The sequence below is a fragment of the Syngnathoides biaculeatus genome, chromosome 20 (genome assembly GCF_019802595.1).
Source record: "Syngnathoides biaculeatus isolate LvHL_M chromosome 20, ASM1980259v1, whole genome shotgun sequence".
NCBI classification, from domain to species: domain Eukaryota; kingdom Metazoa; phylum Chordata; class Actinopteri; order Syngnathiformes; family Syngnathidae; genus Syngnathoides; species Syngnathoides biaculeatus.
This window is the reverse complement of record NC_084659.1, coordinates 7,662,058-7,679,057: the sequence shown is the minus strand read 5'-3', so window position 1 is coordinate 7,679,057 and position 17,000 is coordinate 7,662,058. Positions and strand designations below refer to the sequence as shown.

Sequence of the window (17,000 nt, the reverse complement as noted above, 5' to 3'; positions counted from 1 at the left end):
GCAGTGATCCACCCCCTGCCTCCGTCCTCTTCTCCTTTGTTCCTGTGTACCTACAAAGCCAAAAAAAAAAAAAAGCATTTGCTTCCTAACCCTTCACCTTGGACAAACCTAAACCGTTCCGTTGAATTTAGCATGAGCCACAAACAGTCATTCAGCACGTGGAGCCTTGATAGATGAGTTCCAGCAGTGTAAGTAGTCTTAAAACAGGATATCTGCAGGTAATCTGATCTACCATTTAAAGCTCTTAAAAAGAAACTGCGATAATGCCAAGATATTCTTTATCACATATATCCAGTAACTCAATTGTTACATTTGAATATGAGCCGTACTGTTATCCTGGTGCCCTCCATACATCCTTTAAAGCTTATCAAAAGTCGCCACCTTTGCGGTGTTGCTGCAACCAAACCCTCTAATCCTGAAATCTCAGTTTCACCTCATGTCGCACAGGATTACTCCGACCGAGGCCTGTCCACTGACCTGGCGGTAGAATTTAAGCTCCGTTCAGAAAATTGTTTGATTGATGGGGTTAAGGTCAGGGCGGCTGAGTACAAACTGACGAAAAGAGCCTTCCCCAAACTGTTCAAACAAAATCATAACCATTCGTAGCTAAAGATCCAAAAACACGTTTTTGTTCCTGAAGACCCACACCAAAGTCCCTTTTTGATGTACATCAAATTCACAAACAGTATACTACAGTCATACAAACGGGTCCAAGCGGGACGGAAGTTGGCCGAAGGTGTCTGGTGTTCTATGTGACAGAAGAGTCTCTGCTCGGATGAAGGGCATAGTCTCTAAAACAGTAGTGAGGCCGGCCCTGTTGTACGGATTAGAGAATGTGGCACTGAAGAAACAACAGGAAGCAGAACTGGAGGTGGCAGAAAGGGAAATGTTGAGGTTCTCGCTCAGAGTGAGCAGGTTGGATAGGATTAGAAATGAGCTTGTTAGAAGGACAGCCAAAGTTGGATGTTTTCGGAGACAAGGTTAGAGAGAGCAGACTTCGATGGTTTGGACAATGTCCAGAGGCGAGAGAGTGAGTATATCGGTAGAAGGGTGCTGAGGATGGAGCTGCCAGGCAAAAGAACGAGAGGAAGACCAAAGAAAAGGTGGATGGATGTGGTGAGGGAGGACATGAAGACTGTGGGTGTTGGTGAGGAAGATGCACGAGATAGGCTTGGATGGAAAAAGATGGCACGCTGTGGTGACTCTTAACAGGAACAAGCCGAAAGGAAAAGAAGATACTACAGTTGTAGTATTTTAAAATAATTTTTCAAGGTTTCCTGTGTCTTGGAATTCGCACGTTCTGCTTTGCCAATTGAAGTGCAATCAAGGTAAAGTACACACTGGTCACCTTCACTTTAACAGGGGACTCATGACTCTTTGTCAGGTGCAAAAATTACCTATTTACGAGACTCAAATGTGTACATAAAGCAGGCACAAACTGCGTTTATTTCCTCGCAGCTGGCCAATGTTGTCGCTGAGTAATGGACTACACATCGACCATTTTTATGCTTCGTTCGGGGACAACTAAGGTTAAAACCTTGTTTTTTTGTTTTTGTTTTTTTTTTGGTCTGTTTGCCTTTCCATTTCCTGTGAAAGTGATATGTGAGGATTTCTTTTTGAAATTGACTCATGAGTGGATTGTTCAGTATGTGTACGTTTTAGCTCAAGTGTAGAAAACTCCCAACTCATCTGCTCCGACAAGGACAAAACATGTCTTAACTCTTAAATACGTTCATTAAAGCCCGTGTTATGGATGGATACTGTCAACTTGTTGGTGCAGGGCACAAACTGCAAGAAACGGCGAGTGAATAGCAATGAGAATGCGCCACACACGAACCTTTAACTCAAAGGCCTCCACGGTTGAGTGTGTTTTCCGTAGCAGCGCAATCAGGTGTATCCCCTCTGGAGGTAGATTTGTGGCAAGGGTCCCACTCCGTCTGGGCTATGGTGGGAAGAGGAAAAGGAAAAGAAAAGCAGCAGGCAGCACTTTCTAAATTAAAGTCAATAATACAGCCGCTCGTTCCATCGGAGGCGGCCCTCCCACGCCGTCGCTAAAGAGAGCGGCGGGGTCTGATGTCGATTGACTTCTCCTGAGTACCTGTGCGCCGGGCAACTTGTTTGTGTGGGTGAGTACACACTACTTGAGTGTCGGGGTTTCGCTTATTGCTGTACGAGGCTTAACCAGACTACAGTTCCCCGCACTTTGTGGTTTATTTGGGGGGTGGGGGGGGCATCACTTAAGACACATACAGAATTTACAAGACGTTTTAAGCCTCGTCAACGCTATATCTGTTAGTGGTATCGGGCCTGATTTCTGAAAATTCACCCCCTCAACCCAGTTTCCCTTAGCAACATGAAATGTACCGACATATTTGTCTGTCATGAGCAAACCCGCAAGAAACTCTGAAGAAGTCATCCTGGAAGTTTGCCGTTTCACTTTGAAGAAGCCATTTTGGGTCCGTTCCACTGACTTTTTGTTTTTTTAATTCATCCCCCAATTCTTCTTTCAGTCGCATGAACATCATTTTATCATGAGTAGACCCACAAAAACTCAAGAACACATGCCTGAAATCAGTAAGTTTGCCGTTTTTATGTGCGGCTGTCATTTTAGGATCATTTTAACAAGTTTTTTTTGTTTTAGTGGCGTAGACCTTCAAAACACATTTAAATGTCTTTTTTTGTCTGCAAATGACTTGGATGTTCGGTTTGTTCACAGGGAAGCAAATTTCTCCAATGGCTGTCGTACAGTTTGTTATAAATAAAAACAGAGGCTGCTCAGACACCTGAGTTTGTTTAGAGGAAGCCACATTGGAGCGTAAAATGCCACGAGATAACAGCCTGTGGGCAAAAAGATTGGCTTCTAAAAAGGTGTCGTGTTGGGTATTGGAGCAGGAAGTACAGGCAGCAAATTATTGCACGCTTAGAACTGCATCGAACTCCACTCGGGTGTCTGCGTTTGCCTTTGGCTCCATCGGGGGAAATAGAATCTCTTTCTTGTTTTCGACAGAGTTCTATCATATTGATAAACACAATAGTCATATCTTATTGAAAGGTGCCGTTGAAGCGTGTCTGCCAAGTGAATCAAGTGTAATCAGTGATACACACAGATACAGATCATTTAATTACATCTACCTTTTGAGTGCAGGTGCTTTGCAATCTTCAATGCTTTGTCTGGCTATTATCCCCCATATCTTGATTCACTGCCCAGAATGACAAAATTAAAACGTTATTTAAAAAAAAAAAAACAGAGAGAAAAGCTTGTTAGCCGCTATTGTTATGTCAATAATGTTCCATTAATTTCATTTACATGTGGTGGAAATGCAACAAAACACCAAGTTGTCTGCTGTATTTTCCGCTTTTCGGTTGTCCTTCCATGCCTTCCGTCCCGCTGCCCTCTGCCAGCGTTAATCCGTCGTGTCCTCTCCAAGTTAGCACTGATTAGCAGCATCTGGATTATGGCGGTCATGTAGGGCGCGAAGATGAGGACAAAAACAAAAAGGCTTCGAAAGTGAACCCACTCGATCTTGTTGCGGTGGTTAGAAGTTCCCGACTATGCCCACCAGTAACAGGCTGCTAATAAAGCACTGATGTTGAAGCCTTTCTGACTGTGCAGACACTCCTCTTTTATAGCACTCTGTTTTGATGGGTGAAATTCAATGGAAAGACGAGAATGCGCACACACTTTAGGCCTGCGTCCAATTTAATTTGCGCTCTCATCTGATGCCACATGCACTGATTCATAAAAAGTCTTGGGGCCCGGCCGCAGTCGAGAGAAAAGGCAGCTAGAGGTGAAATCATATTTCCCACCCAATTGTAATTTGTTGTCTAGCAACAGACTAACTCTATTTACTCGGTGGCTGCTAAGCAGGAATGACACGGCAGCATCTGCCCCATGCACACGCGACCGCGGTCGGATCATTTTCCTCTTGGCCTGACCACCTTTTGTTGTTTTACCAGGTTTATTTGTTTCATGATGTCACACTTCACGGTGCGCGTTGAATGACTGACAGTTGTAACTGCGCCCGAAGTGCAGCCCAAGGACGTGGCCTGCGGATTGGGGTGCAGGCGTGATCGATCCACCCGCGCTTAGCCCAGCTGCTACACGCTCTTTTTGTTTGTTTTTTTTTGTTTACATTTTTGTATGTTTCAATTTATTCTACCATGTTTACACTACAAGATAAATGGAACCTTTTGAGTTTGTGGGAGGGAGGGGGGGGGGGTGAATACGTCAAATATATTCAAAACAATGGTCCTGAAACCAAGGTACGAACTGTCGCTTCTAATTAATTTGCCTTTAGTTTGAAATCACGGTGAGACAAAATAATGGCCTTAAACTTCAAGATAAAGTATCTGTACAGATTTTATGCCGCTCTGTTCATTTTAATTTAATCGCCCAAACAAATGGGTGAAACTTTGGATCAGCTGGTAAAGCGTTGGCCTCACAGTTCTGAGGTCCCGGGTTCAATCCCGGACCCGCCTGTGTGCAGTTTGCATGTTCACCCCGTGCCTGCGTGGGTTTTCCTCGGGTGCTCCGGTTTCCTCCCACGTCCCGAAAACATGCAACATTAATTGGACACTCTAAATTGCCCCAAGGTGTGATTGTGAGTGCAGCTATTTGTCTCCATGTGCCCCGCGATTGGCTGGCAATCAGTTCAGGGTGTACCCCGCCTCCTGCCCGTTGACAGCTGGGATAGGCTCCAGCAGTCCCCGCGACCCTTGTGAGAATAAGCGGCAAAGAAAATGGATGAATGGAAAGCCAAACAAATGTGCTTTGTGACTATCCTGAAAATGGTAAACATTTTAGTCATAGTAGAAACACTTGAGTTGTCATTTTAGTATGCGTTTATCATTTATACCAATTGTTTGCTTTTTGTGCACACTGGCACGTTTCTACAAGTACAGTTCCCTCCACAGATAAATGGGAATTGCAGTATATTGTACTGTATCATATTGTTGACAAAATATTGCAAACCACATAATTGTTATTCCCACCCTAAGTCTAAAAAAGGTCTATGACTTCAAATCCAGTGCTCTCAGATTTGTGCTGCATCACATAGTGCCTCTTCACTGGGTCGCCTGTAACACTTTTCCCCCTCTTGTAAAACTTCAACTGTGGAGCCCGAGCGGATCTCTCTCTCTCTCTCTCTCTCTCTCTCTCTCTCTCTCTCTCTCCCTCTCTCCGCTTTTGACAAGCGCACATAAATTGACAAAAAGCCACGTTGAAAAATGCCTCCGTCTCTGCTCTCTCGCACGACTGTCTGCCTCATTCTCTCAATCTGTCAGCACAGACAGTCCGGGAGGACAGAAATGGCTCTTTGAGTGACACGGGCTGGCGATGCCATTTGCTGCGTCGACTGGTGAAAGGGGATAGAGAAAAGAGGCGGAATCAAATGATTACGGCCTTGCCATGATTGTCTCGGAATCCCCCCAGCCCCCGTTTCTCGATTTTTCCCTCCACCGTGGTCACTAAAGACTGAATAACCGGCAAATTTGCCGACATTTTTCTAGATTGTTTGCTTGTAAGCCTGTTGAGCTTGCTTTAATACGCCACCTCGGTCGCAACGTATGAGCGGGCTATCTCAGGCGCACTTTTGTCACGGCGGGCACCAAGTCATGAATATTTAAAATTCCATTATGAAATCTTAATTTGATTCGTAGAGTGGCAGCAAGTGGAGCGTGAGCGCAGAAACCGAAGCTCTTGTAGTTGATATGAATACTTGCAGCCGGAAGTTTGACAAAGCGGGAAAGGTAACGCGTGTTTAGTTTTCAACGATGTTTTCTGGTCAATGTTCTCTCACCGCGTTGGTTCTCCGTCTTAGTCGTATCTTCGGATTCTTCTTCTTTTTCTTTCGGGTTGTCCCGTTAGAGGTCGCCACAGCGTGTCATTTTAGAGGAACGCATATTTGTTGCCTAATGGAAATTGCGTTTGTCCTTGAGATTCTGCTTCTGAAAGTTTGCATCAGTATCTTTGTGTGTGTGTGTGTGTGTGTGTGTGTGTGTGTGTTGACCAAAAGTATCTTTTACAGTATTATGAATTGCAAAAATGGCAGTTTCATTTTGATTATATTTTACATATTTATAAAATAGTCAGCAACCCAATGTCATGTGACAAGTGCTACAAAATGTCACGTTACAGTAATTGTCAGTCAACCATAGGCCACTTCCTGTTTCCTCGACCTGAAGCCACCCAATTAAAGGGAATTATTTGATATTGGTATTATTCCACATGTAGCTCAATATTCATCGACCAGCCGTGCTGTGTTGCTACCCTCCAAATGAAAAAGAGGGGGGAAAAAAATGAGGATTGTAGTTATTGCTGTTATTGATTTTAATAACCAGGCTGTTGAGGCCCAAAGCAGTCGCTTCGGTTCAATCATTTCATTTCATCCAGCAAAGGATCCATAAAGTAATTTTCAAACAGATTTACCATGATTTAGTTTGCTGGCAAATGCTTTCCCCTTTATTAACCTTCCTCCATTATTTTTTTTTTTTTAACTCTTCGTTGTACCTTTTTGTTGCCGTTGAACTGTTAATCACGGTAGCGGCGGAGAAGGCGTTTACATTAAGCTTTCGCAAATGGGGATTTGGGTCATGAACTGCCCCCTCCTAAAATACACAGTATTGATCAGAAGGGTCAGAGATTTAATGTTTTTGAATCTTGCTGGTCATTATATTGCCAAGGGCCTCCCATTAGTCTTTGTGACTGATCTCAGCGGCTGCCTCCTATGATGTCTTTGTGGTTTTGCTTTGACGAAGGGAGGAGAAGGAGGATCTGAAAATTAAGATCACACGGGTCATTTGGCATCACAAAGACGCCCAGGCGCTTCCGTCGATGTGTTTTGCTTATGTTTCCTTTGATTTTTGTTGACTGGCAGGCAAAATCACTGTAGTCGATACTATGTAGGTGCTGTTCCCAAATTTGACAGAAATTTTATCCATATTGTGCGGCATAAAGCACAGATTGCTCGGGTTGATTTTGATTGGGTAAGAATATCAAATTAATTAGTATCCAGGTGCTGTTCCCAATTTTGATTGAAATTTTATCCATATTGTGAGGCATAAGGCACGGATTGCTCGGGTTGATTTTGACTGGGTAAGAATATCAAATTAATTAGTATCTGGAGGTCCACTTGGCTTATACTGTCCACCATCGCAGAGTTTCTCTCATTCACCAAATATGTCAGAATGGAACACATCCATTACACACTGATGAAAAGAAAAAAATCATTAATGGGGAGCCGATCCGGTTTAGTGGCACGCATCACGCTTGTTTGCCCGACAGTCAATGGAACCCGGCCCGTTTGACATTTGTCCTCGCTGCATCTTGGCCCTCTGAAAGTGATGCTTGGAACACCCCTCTGAGGCCCATTGATCACCCTGGCGAGAGAATGATTGTAAACGTCTGCACAATGCGCATCTTAGCGTACTTTTGCTAGAAACACTTGTTTAAAGTGTATGGAACGTCTAATTTCTAACGCAAATTATCTTATCTAGATGTGTTCAACTGTTCCATAAAATGCATATCCTGTTTGGTGTTTTTACCAAAAAATATGTTTATGACTTAATGTTCGCGAACTTTGACCTAGTTTCTCTTGCCTGCAAAATGACTCATTTCGTGGGCGGATCTCTGACGTCACAAAATCTGGGATGGGCTGTTTTGGAACACCGATAAGCTTGGGAGTCTTTTGTATACACGCCGAAGAAAAACCCATTCGTTTCGAGAATTCCTCAGTGATTGTAAGGTAAAACCAATCCGTAAAATAATTTATTATTATTATTAAAACTGTGCCAAACAAATATGAGCATTCATCTGAGATGACACATGGACTAGCCCAAAGAAAGCAGCATTATATTACTTATTTATGCAAATATACCAACTAGGACTACGTTATCGGCTTCTGTGTGTTTTGGTGCACTAATTAGCATTTTACACTCAAAGTACTTGCCGCGGTTGACACGGCGTTGGCATAATGTCAAAACAAGACCGAAAACTTCGTATATACATTCAGAATATTGAAGCCTATTTATCAGTTTATGACGAACTAAACCAAAAAAGAACTTCACAAACGTTTACCAGTCTATTTCCAACACGAGGCATATCCTCCACGATGGGTCTGACTGCTCTGTTGGCTTCTTCATCACCGGCTACTTCATCTGAATTCAGACGTGCGTGGTAACTGGCTCAAATTGATAGCCTTTAACGCCTTCATAAAGCTCATATTCTTCACAGTCGTTGCGGGACCCTTCAGATTAATGTTCATCGCTCGAATTATCGGAAAATTCATCGGCGTTCTTACAGTGTATTCCGACGGGATCCATGTTGTTGTCACAACGGCCTACGTCACGCCCCTGACCTAACCTTTCCGCTTCATTTGCGTCTTTTTCCGGCAAATCCAGCAATGTGCGACTTTGCGTTGTAAATAATTGAAAAATAAAAATGTTTCCTTCATAGCGGATTTAAGATTCGTATTCAGCATAAAAAATGTATAATATTAGCAAAAAGGTGCCTTGTGGTGCTTCCATTCGCTTTAAGATTTATGTTGGTGAAAGATGTCAATGAAACCTGTGATTATCTTTTGTCTGTCTGGAAGAGTTGAATCCAGCATTTGCACATTCACTCACTTTACAGAGCAAACTATATCAAAATAACGACGTAACAAGAACAGAAGTATGCTAACTGCACGGCCACAACTGACATCCACAGACACTCGAGGCGCGCTGGCTAATGGTTGGCCAGTTAACAGCCACCCACTTTGCTGAGCCAACTTACTGTCAAGTCTACCCTCATTTGCGGACTCCCACATCGCTCAGCAGACCAGACCCTGAAAAGAACGTAGAACGTAAACCCCTTGCGCAAAATAGGGCCCACTGCATATCATAACTGTACCCAGGAACAGAAACCTATGAATATTTTGGTAAACTGCTTTCCTCTGTCATCCCATGGACACCCCCCAGCCACCTTCAACCTGGCTGTAAGTGGAGACTTTTTACGTGAGCTTTACTACTTCCGTTGTTAACTTCTCATTTTACCACACACTTGCTTTTGTATGTAACATTAGGCAACCTTCTGAAGCACAAAAAAAAAAATCAATCATTTCGCCGCCCCCCCCCCCCCCGCCCCCTCAATTACAAGCGCCATTAACGTGGCCTTGACATGCATTTCCTCAGTGCCATTAGGCGATCAAAGACGTTTGTTTGATTCCTTCATGTACTGTATAGTTCACAGGTATTTTATTTTTCTGTGTTTTACTTTTGTTTTGGGGGGGGGGGTAGACTTCTGATTGGACCGACTTTTTCGGAGTAGCCTTTCAAGGTATAATAACTGACTGAGCAACACTCAACTGAAAATAAGTAAATGCAAAGATGGAAAAAGATGTTACCCATTTTGTTTTTGAGCATCTATTTTGGTTCGTGCTTTAGGAAACTCCGATATGAGAATTTGCCAAAATGAGCGCCACACAGCTGGGCAGCGCTGAACCGTCAAGGTTTTTGTTTTTGCCTACATTGTTGAATGTTTTTGGGCAGAGCGTGGCGGCAAAGTTTGACCATTTTGAGTGGAGTTTTGACAAATGAATTACATTATTCAACCAAAGCACTTTTTTTTTCCATCTGCAAAGTTTGTAGATAAAAGGTCCTCATATACTCAAATTTCATTAGTTCATTTATTTATTTCGCGGTCATGGTCGCCGTTAATTGATTTTACTCGCCCCACACTCATCGGTCGTCACAGACGGTTTGATTTTGTTTGCGGTTGAGTTTTGATAAATTATCTGCTCCCAAAAAGCGACACCTTTACAAGATATTGATTTTGGTTGAAATCTGATCAAGGCTGTGATTGCACACGTGCTGATGGGCTAAAAATGTCTCATTTAACAGAAGCCTGTATTGTTTATCTGTTTAGAGTGAAAATACACTTTACACACACTGGTGAGCATGAAAGGCCTCCCGATATTTATTTATTTAAATAAAGGTATACCTCATTATATTATACTTTATAAAAACATAGCATGATACCATAAGTCAATAAAATAAAAATAAATAAAGTTAGGTATCAGAATTTAAATTCTCAAGTTGTATTAATTGTGTTGCTACTTCTGATGTGCCCTCCTTGGCCACCGGGGCCACATTATAATGCAGTTCTACAGAGTAATGCACGAGTCACTGCGACTGTGTGACTCGGGTGCAATAATATTGGTAGTATTTCGCGGACGAAGAAAATATGCTTTTGAGTATTATGTTGTTTGTCTAAATATGTTGCTCCACCATGCGTTCAAATATTGAGGAAACCCATTAGTCTTTAAATACCAAAGTTGTAATATTGTGGGTTTTTGTAAACTTGAATTGGGAGTGGCATCAAGCAACTCAAATCCTCTTAAAAATTATTCATCTATCCGGCAGAATACTGCTTATTGTTAATGGGTCTAGTTTTCTGACATTGTATAGAACTAACTCGTCTCTTAAGTCCGCGCTTGCAAGTCAAACCAGAAAATCGTCCCCACTCTCAACGCATCACTGTTCTTTTGTTTGTTGGTGAAAATGAAATGTTATCCAAGTGCACGCTTTCAATTTGTTTTAGTGGAACTTTTGGCTCTGAAAAGGTGTCACCCACTGCAGTTTTATTTGTATTTATTTATTTATTTATTCATTCACTTCTTTTATTATTTTCATTCACTTCCAAAGAGTTAAGTGAATTAAATCAGCCATCATTTTAAACAATGACCTTGGGGCCCCCGGCTGTGCTCGGGAATGACTACGAGCATTCACGCGCACACACTTAAAACTTTGTGTGTGTTTTCATTTTTTTTCCCCCGTTGCCTCATTTCCATCCGCCGTGTCGACACAATCCCGGCATTTATGAGATTACCGGAGCCCATTTGCGTTCCGACGGGAGCCATCTTGGCTCGATGGAGGGCCTCTACAGGGAGCCATCTGGGCTCCAGTCAAAAGCGGTTTCTAGGCCGCCTCATCCCTTCCTTGCCATTAGATTTCTAAAGCTATTAAAAGGCAAGATGAACTCAAAAGAAACCTTTTTTTGTGTGTAAAATACACACAAAATAATGAATCGTCCCTCTGCGGTCTGTTTGAAATTGTCACTTATGCTAGGCTACATGGATAAATGTAATAAAATAAGGTTAGCGCTCATTTTTTTCTGCGGATTCCCCTTCCATCCCTCAGCCATTTGTCTGTAACCTTTTCTTGCCTTCGACCACTTCCCCCATTTGACATTCGACAGCGCTCTGTGGACGAGTTCTGTCCTAATGGCCTAGTTATGTAACTGCCACTGTGCCCAGAGTGCTAAAGAGTCTGCATAGTGGAGGGCAAGTACAGAAATAGTCATAGGTAGATAAAGGTTTGAGTAGGCTTTAAATTTTTCGCTGTTTGTTGCGTTTATCTCGCCTGGATCAGAAAATGTGATTCTTGGATGAAATGGCCACGCTGTCAGCTTGCCGCCTCAGATTAAACCAACTTTAAAGAAGCTTTTTTTTTTTTTTTTTTTTTTTTTTTTTTTTTTTAACTTTAAGCAGCAGATGAGGCAGAGCAGTTCTACAAACTTAATTCTAGGCAGATTTCCCCCGTGGCCACGGCATTAAGCAGCGGCACGCCTAATCACTGGACTCGACCTCCTATCTTGCCGGCGCACCTGCCCTCTCGTTTTCTTGCTGACTTGGGCTAAAACAAAAATCTTTTCTTTTTTTTTTTCTTCCCTTGTTTGTGCTGTTTTCAATCATTTTCCCGTGAGTGGTCGAAAGCAAATGAATAGATCATTAGTCTGTATCGGCACAAATTTTGTTATGAGTTGCAAGTGGCTAATTGCGGAAGAGTTGCATTGCAGAAAATGCATACGCGATGCTAATTTAGTGCTGCTCGTCAATTCTGCATTGAACTGCAAATAGAAGCAGATGTTCCGGACAAAAGGTTTATTATGGTGATGACAAAGCAGCATGGAAAACCGATGTTAGCTCAAAGAATCAATGGAGAACTCCAGTGAAGAACAAAGCCAAATCATCAGAGATAGCATCTGCACTTCATTTGTTGTCATGACACCTCAAACCTAATCTGCGATACAGATCGCTTACAATGTCTGTCTTAATTTGGGTTCCAGGTGGAGGTGGAAGTGGAGAGCATGGACAAAGCTGGCAACTTCATCGGCTGGCTGCACATCGAAGGCGTCAACCTGTCGGTGGCGCTGGTGGAGAATGCCCTGTCCAAGGTCCACTTCACAGCCGAGCGCAGCAACTATTACAAAACGCTGGTGTCGGCCGAAGAGGGGTGCCGGTTGAGGAAGGAGAAGGTGGGTGCACCCCTTTGCGACATCTTTTCGAAAAGACCACAACAGGGAATCTCTGACTGGTCAATCGCGGCACACTGAAGTTTACTCTTATAAGGTTCCATTTTAGCTTTGTTCAATTTCCAAAAATTTCAATTTCGAGGTGAATGCGGCCTCTGAATTAAGCGACACGAGCGCGTTGTCATGTATAGGCATGAGACATTATTGTGAGCAGAAATATTCCCGTTTTTCTGCATTGGCCATCTAAGATGGCTTTATGTTTGTCTGGAAGCCACTGATGCAGAAAAGGGGATTTGAAATCAACCTACCTATTTTCCGGATTCAAACATAGTATGAGCCGTATAAAGGGAATCCGCCACCAGAGTGTGAAATCTCACGCCTGTGACTTACTTCTCCCGTACTTCCTTTCCTTTGGCTGCACTGCGGTATGCCACAGCAGCTGTGGGAATGCACACTACGGACGTGGCATTGTCTCGCTCAGATGAGTTCTGTTTGAAAGGCACAGGCCAATCTAGTTCCTCGCCGTGGCAAAGCTAACGAGGCTGGCTTGTTATGCATAGTGTTTACACTATATAGCTACAGTAATTTATATTGTTGTATCATGTAATCATAATATTACTCAAGCAGAATTGTCATGTTAAACATCAGACTTGGCAACAGTAAGTTAACAAGGACCTGGTTGCAGTTTTATTGGCACTTCCACTCTTTTTTTCTTTTCTCTTGCTACTTGAATACTGTGGGTGGTTTAAAATTTAGACATTTCTCCAACTTGGCAATGCCAAGTTTGTGCTAATTATCAACAACCTGGTCGCAGTCTTCTCAGGACTTCCATTTGGCATTCTCCCAGCTGAACTTTTGCCCTTCACATAATAAAGAAAAAAAAAAAAAAAGGGAAAAATCCGGGCAGATTCTGCTGCCGTCGTACATCTTGCCGCCGCAGGAAAGCTCGTCGGCGACGCCTCTGATGACAACACCCGACCGCCCTCTGCCTCGGCCGAGTCGAGCCGGATAGACTTTCACCGCCAACTCTGTGACTTGAGCTAACTTGAGAGCGGCGAGCCAGACAGACGGTGATCTTGTTTGATGTCGCGCAGTCCAAACCGGCCTGAGCTGTTTGTTGTGTGCACGGCGGAGGGGTGCGTTATGTTTTTGCATTGTTTGCAACTTGCAGGCAGCTGAGATGGGACTCTCAGTGTGCTAATTAACCCAGGGAGACCTCCTGGAGTGGGGAGGGGATTAGCTGAGATCTTTGCTTTTATTTCCTTATTTTAAGTCACGACTGGTCTTTTTTTGTCTTGCGTAGAGCAGCTTGTATAGCTTCCTGTCTCCTTTCCTCTTATCACGTCTGTTTTCTGCACCCCTCCGGCTGGGGTTCTAGAGGACATGCTGTGCCAGGCTTCCCTGCAAGAAAACGAGTTTGTCGTAGTGAAATGTAGACACAGATGCATTGACATCTTCGCCATTCAGCGGCGATTGAGCACAACAAGGGGCGTGGGGGGATCGTGGTCCGCCGCAGCAGCATCCTGAACCCAAAACTGCTTGGCTTGGTTAAGTGAATGAGGTTTTACTACAATTAGACCAGTGGGACAAAGTGATTGTGCTCCAAATGAAGTCTTCTCTGAAGAGGAGGGCTCAGCATAAATGAATTTCTCTGGCGTCAGCTCAAAATTTATATGGGATAGTCATCAATACAAAGACAGCTTTTTACACAACACAAGATTTAAGTTAAGAGCTACTGCCTTTGTTTGTCGTTGACACTTTTGCTTTTGGGCTATAGAATAGAATAGATTAGAGTGGACAAAGGCATGGCAATGGAGAAATGTTTTTTACAGTAAATATATAGATGTGGATGTGAACAGCAGCAAGAAGAGTCCTGAAGCATTGAAAAAATTCCAGCCTCTTTCCTCACTCTGTGGCCCCTTGGGCATTATGTCGCCTGAAGATAGAAAGTCTGGATGTTTTTCAGACAATAAGTATAAATAGTTAATAATGATACATTTCAGTAAGACTTTTTTTTTTTTTTTTTCCCCACCAAAATGGATCGCTGTAATTGAGGCATTGCAGAAGGAACTGGTCAGTGCGTGTGGATTAATTTGCAGCTCTTAAAACTGCTTTTGTCAGCTCATTTTATTTATTGTGTCACTCACGGGTCTTGGAAATTTGAGCAAGGAAGCATGAAGGAAAAATGTGTGACAAGTCTACCTATCAGCAGTGATTTAAAACTGTATGTCTAATAATGTGTGAAGAATATACTATTTTCACTGAACTACTTTTCCCTTTGTCTAAAAAATAAGACTTTCAAAGCAACATAATGCCGCACAGCTGTGCCAGGATGGTGCAAGAGGCGGCGTTTTACAGAAGTTCTCAGACAGTTCAGTTTTCCAGCGTTAATAGCTTTGTTCTCAGCTTTCAGCACCTTAAATTTGTGAATAGTGGGTAACAATAAGAGACACGTGATATGGATTTGTGAAAAATGAAATGGAAGTTGACCGTATTCGGACATGCCTGGTTTTCTGTCTGACAGCGACAGTCTGTAGATGTTATGCAAGTTTTGCGAGCAGCAGTAATAGGTAACATTATTAGCACTTTTACTCTCGATGATACAATGTTTAGTTTGTGTAATGACGGGTTTAACCTCTGCTCTCCCGCACAGTCAAGCCCTTTGATAGTTTTCTTGCGTCAGTATCACAGCGTCCATTGGCTCGAAAGCAAAACAATCTCATCAAAGCCTCCAGAGGAAGGAAACGGGTTGATAATTGGAGTGTCCTAATTATGAATAGGTGAATCAACATCGAGGCTTCCCTCAATAATAATCGGAATGTGCTTTCTGTTGAGTAAGGGCTTTTTCTGATGTAATTACCCAACCTTGAAGGAGATTAACACGCATTCCATTGGGCCAACGGAGGACTTGGAAGAGGGGATAGAGAGCTGAGGAAGAGGAAGAAAACGGAGCAAAAGAGGATATGACAGCCCGGGTTGAAGCTATTTCATGTCATAGGACGCTCGTCTTTTCATCACTATGCCTTTGGCCCATTCCCCTCAGTCCTCTTCAGAGCTCCACGCTGGTTCTTTTCATCTATTCAATGTTCTCACATCCTTGCGCTCGCTTTTTATTTCTGTCCTCCGACTAATCATCTTTGAATCCATTCCTATTAACTGGATTAATGCTTTATGTCTTGCCCTTTGCGAACCTTTCACTGTTTGGATCCCACAGGAGGCTTCCCTCGCATTTTAGTCAGAGTGTATTTTCCGTCAACTTTTCAGGAATCATACACCTTGGATCCAGTGTGCCACTGCCTCTCCCTATACTTGAGCCATCCATCAATGCCTGCTCCCAGAGCACTTGAAGCAGTCTTGTTATGACATTGAGCATGGTAACATGCTCTCGGTGGTACTTTTCAGCCCGTTTTTGGGGGGGAGGAGTCAAAGGCTGAGAAACTGACTTTTGGAACATGAAAGATGTCATTAAGCAAGTTGGCTTGGCACCTAGCATTCTTCCACTGGTTCCCAAGCAGGATAGGAATGAGGGCTGATGGGTGACTGATGTAGATGCACTTGTTTTGTTTTTGTTTTTTTAAACCAGCCTGGAGCTAGCCAAAATCATCAACAAGCATAATCTCACTTGGTCAGTAAAATCCATTTACCATCATCACATGCAAACCTCCAAAAATTGACTTGTCCCTCGCAGAGAATGCTTTTACAGTCCAGCCTGGTCTGACCTTGCATTTCGGGCCTCAATCCAGGGTCAAAGTCCTGCCAGCTATGCTCAACATCTACGACACGAAGCTCGCTTACCACATTTTCATACTGTTGAGAACAACAGTGACTGTCACATCACGCACCTGGCTTAGCAGGAATCAGGATAATTGGGCCTTTGACTGGCACTAATAGGACTGTGTGTCCCTTTTACTTTTAGCCCTAGTGGACTACGGTATAACTCGCTCGGGTGCCTTCTGGTTAGCCCGGTGTTTTACCTTAACTCGTTCGACAATGATTTGCCCTGTGTTTGTGGCATGGGGAAGGTAAACAGTCCGTAGAGAATCTCATTCAAGTCGCCTTGTTCGGTTTCCACGGATGACAGTCTCTTTTCTATTAATACCACGCTTGCTGCTTCTATACGCCCCGAGCTACAGAAATGCTTTCAGGGTTGCAGGCTTCTCCTCTGTCAGGCTTTACAGTTGTCTTTTTTTTTGTTATAGTGGAAGCAATAGTAGTGCTGGCATTCTTTGGTCAGTCACGCACAAATGAGAAGGATTTATATCCGAGTTGCTTGAACTGTGCTACTGTTAGGCCTGCTGAGGTTATTTGGGCCGACCGTGCAGTAAAATTGGAAAAAAGTTAAGTCCAGCCCATCGAGCCTGGTTAAGTTGGCATCAGGAAATTTTCCTGGTACATCCATCATGAAAATACCTACAAAAAATGCCACAGACCCATGCTAGAAGAAGCACAGGAAGTCTTGCATTTTTCTTTGAAATGCCCATTTTAGGGTCATTTTGGTTAAAGGTTGCCACTGAAATCAAGAATCCTTATGAATCTAAATGTGACTAAACCATCTTGGTTCGAATCCATCCTTATGCTGGGAATTGTAACACAGTTGCCCTGTGAACATTTGACCTAGCAAGATGGAGGTTGCAGGCTTTTTGCAGGGCCCAGCGAGAAGGACGGCGGGATCGCGGCTAGGGGAACATCGCTGCCCGCAGGGTGGTCACAA

General features: G+C 43.3%; 1 protein-coding gene across 1 annotated transcript in view; it reads left to right on the top strand.

Annotated features, from left to right (window-relative positions):
• snd1 (staphylococcal nuclease and tudor domain containing 1) overlaps positions 1–17,000 on the top strand; it is a 112,645-nt gene that overhangs the window by 59,996 nt on the left and 35,649 nt on the right. The window contains exon 17 of the mRNA XM_061806064.1: positions 12,104–12,292. Within this exon, the coding sequence (XP_061662048.1) occupies positions 12,104–12,292 (189 nt within the window). The remainder of the gene's footprint in view (positions 1–12,103; positions 12,293–17,000) is intronic.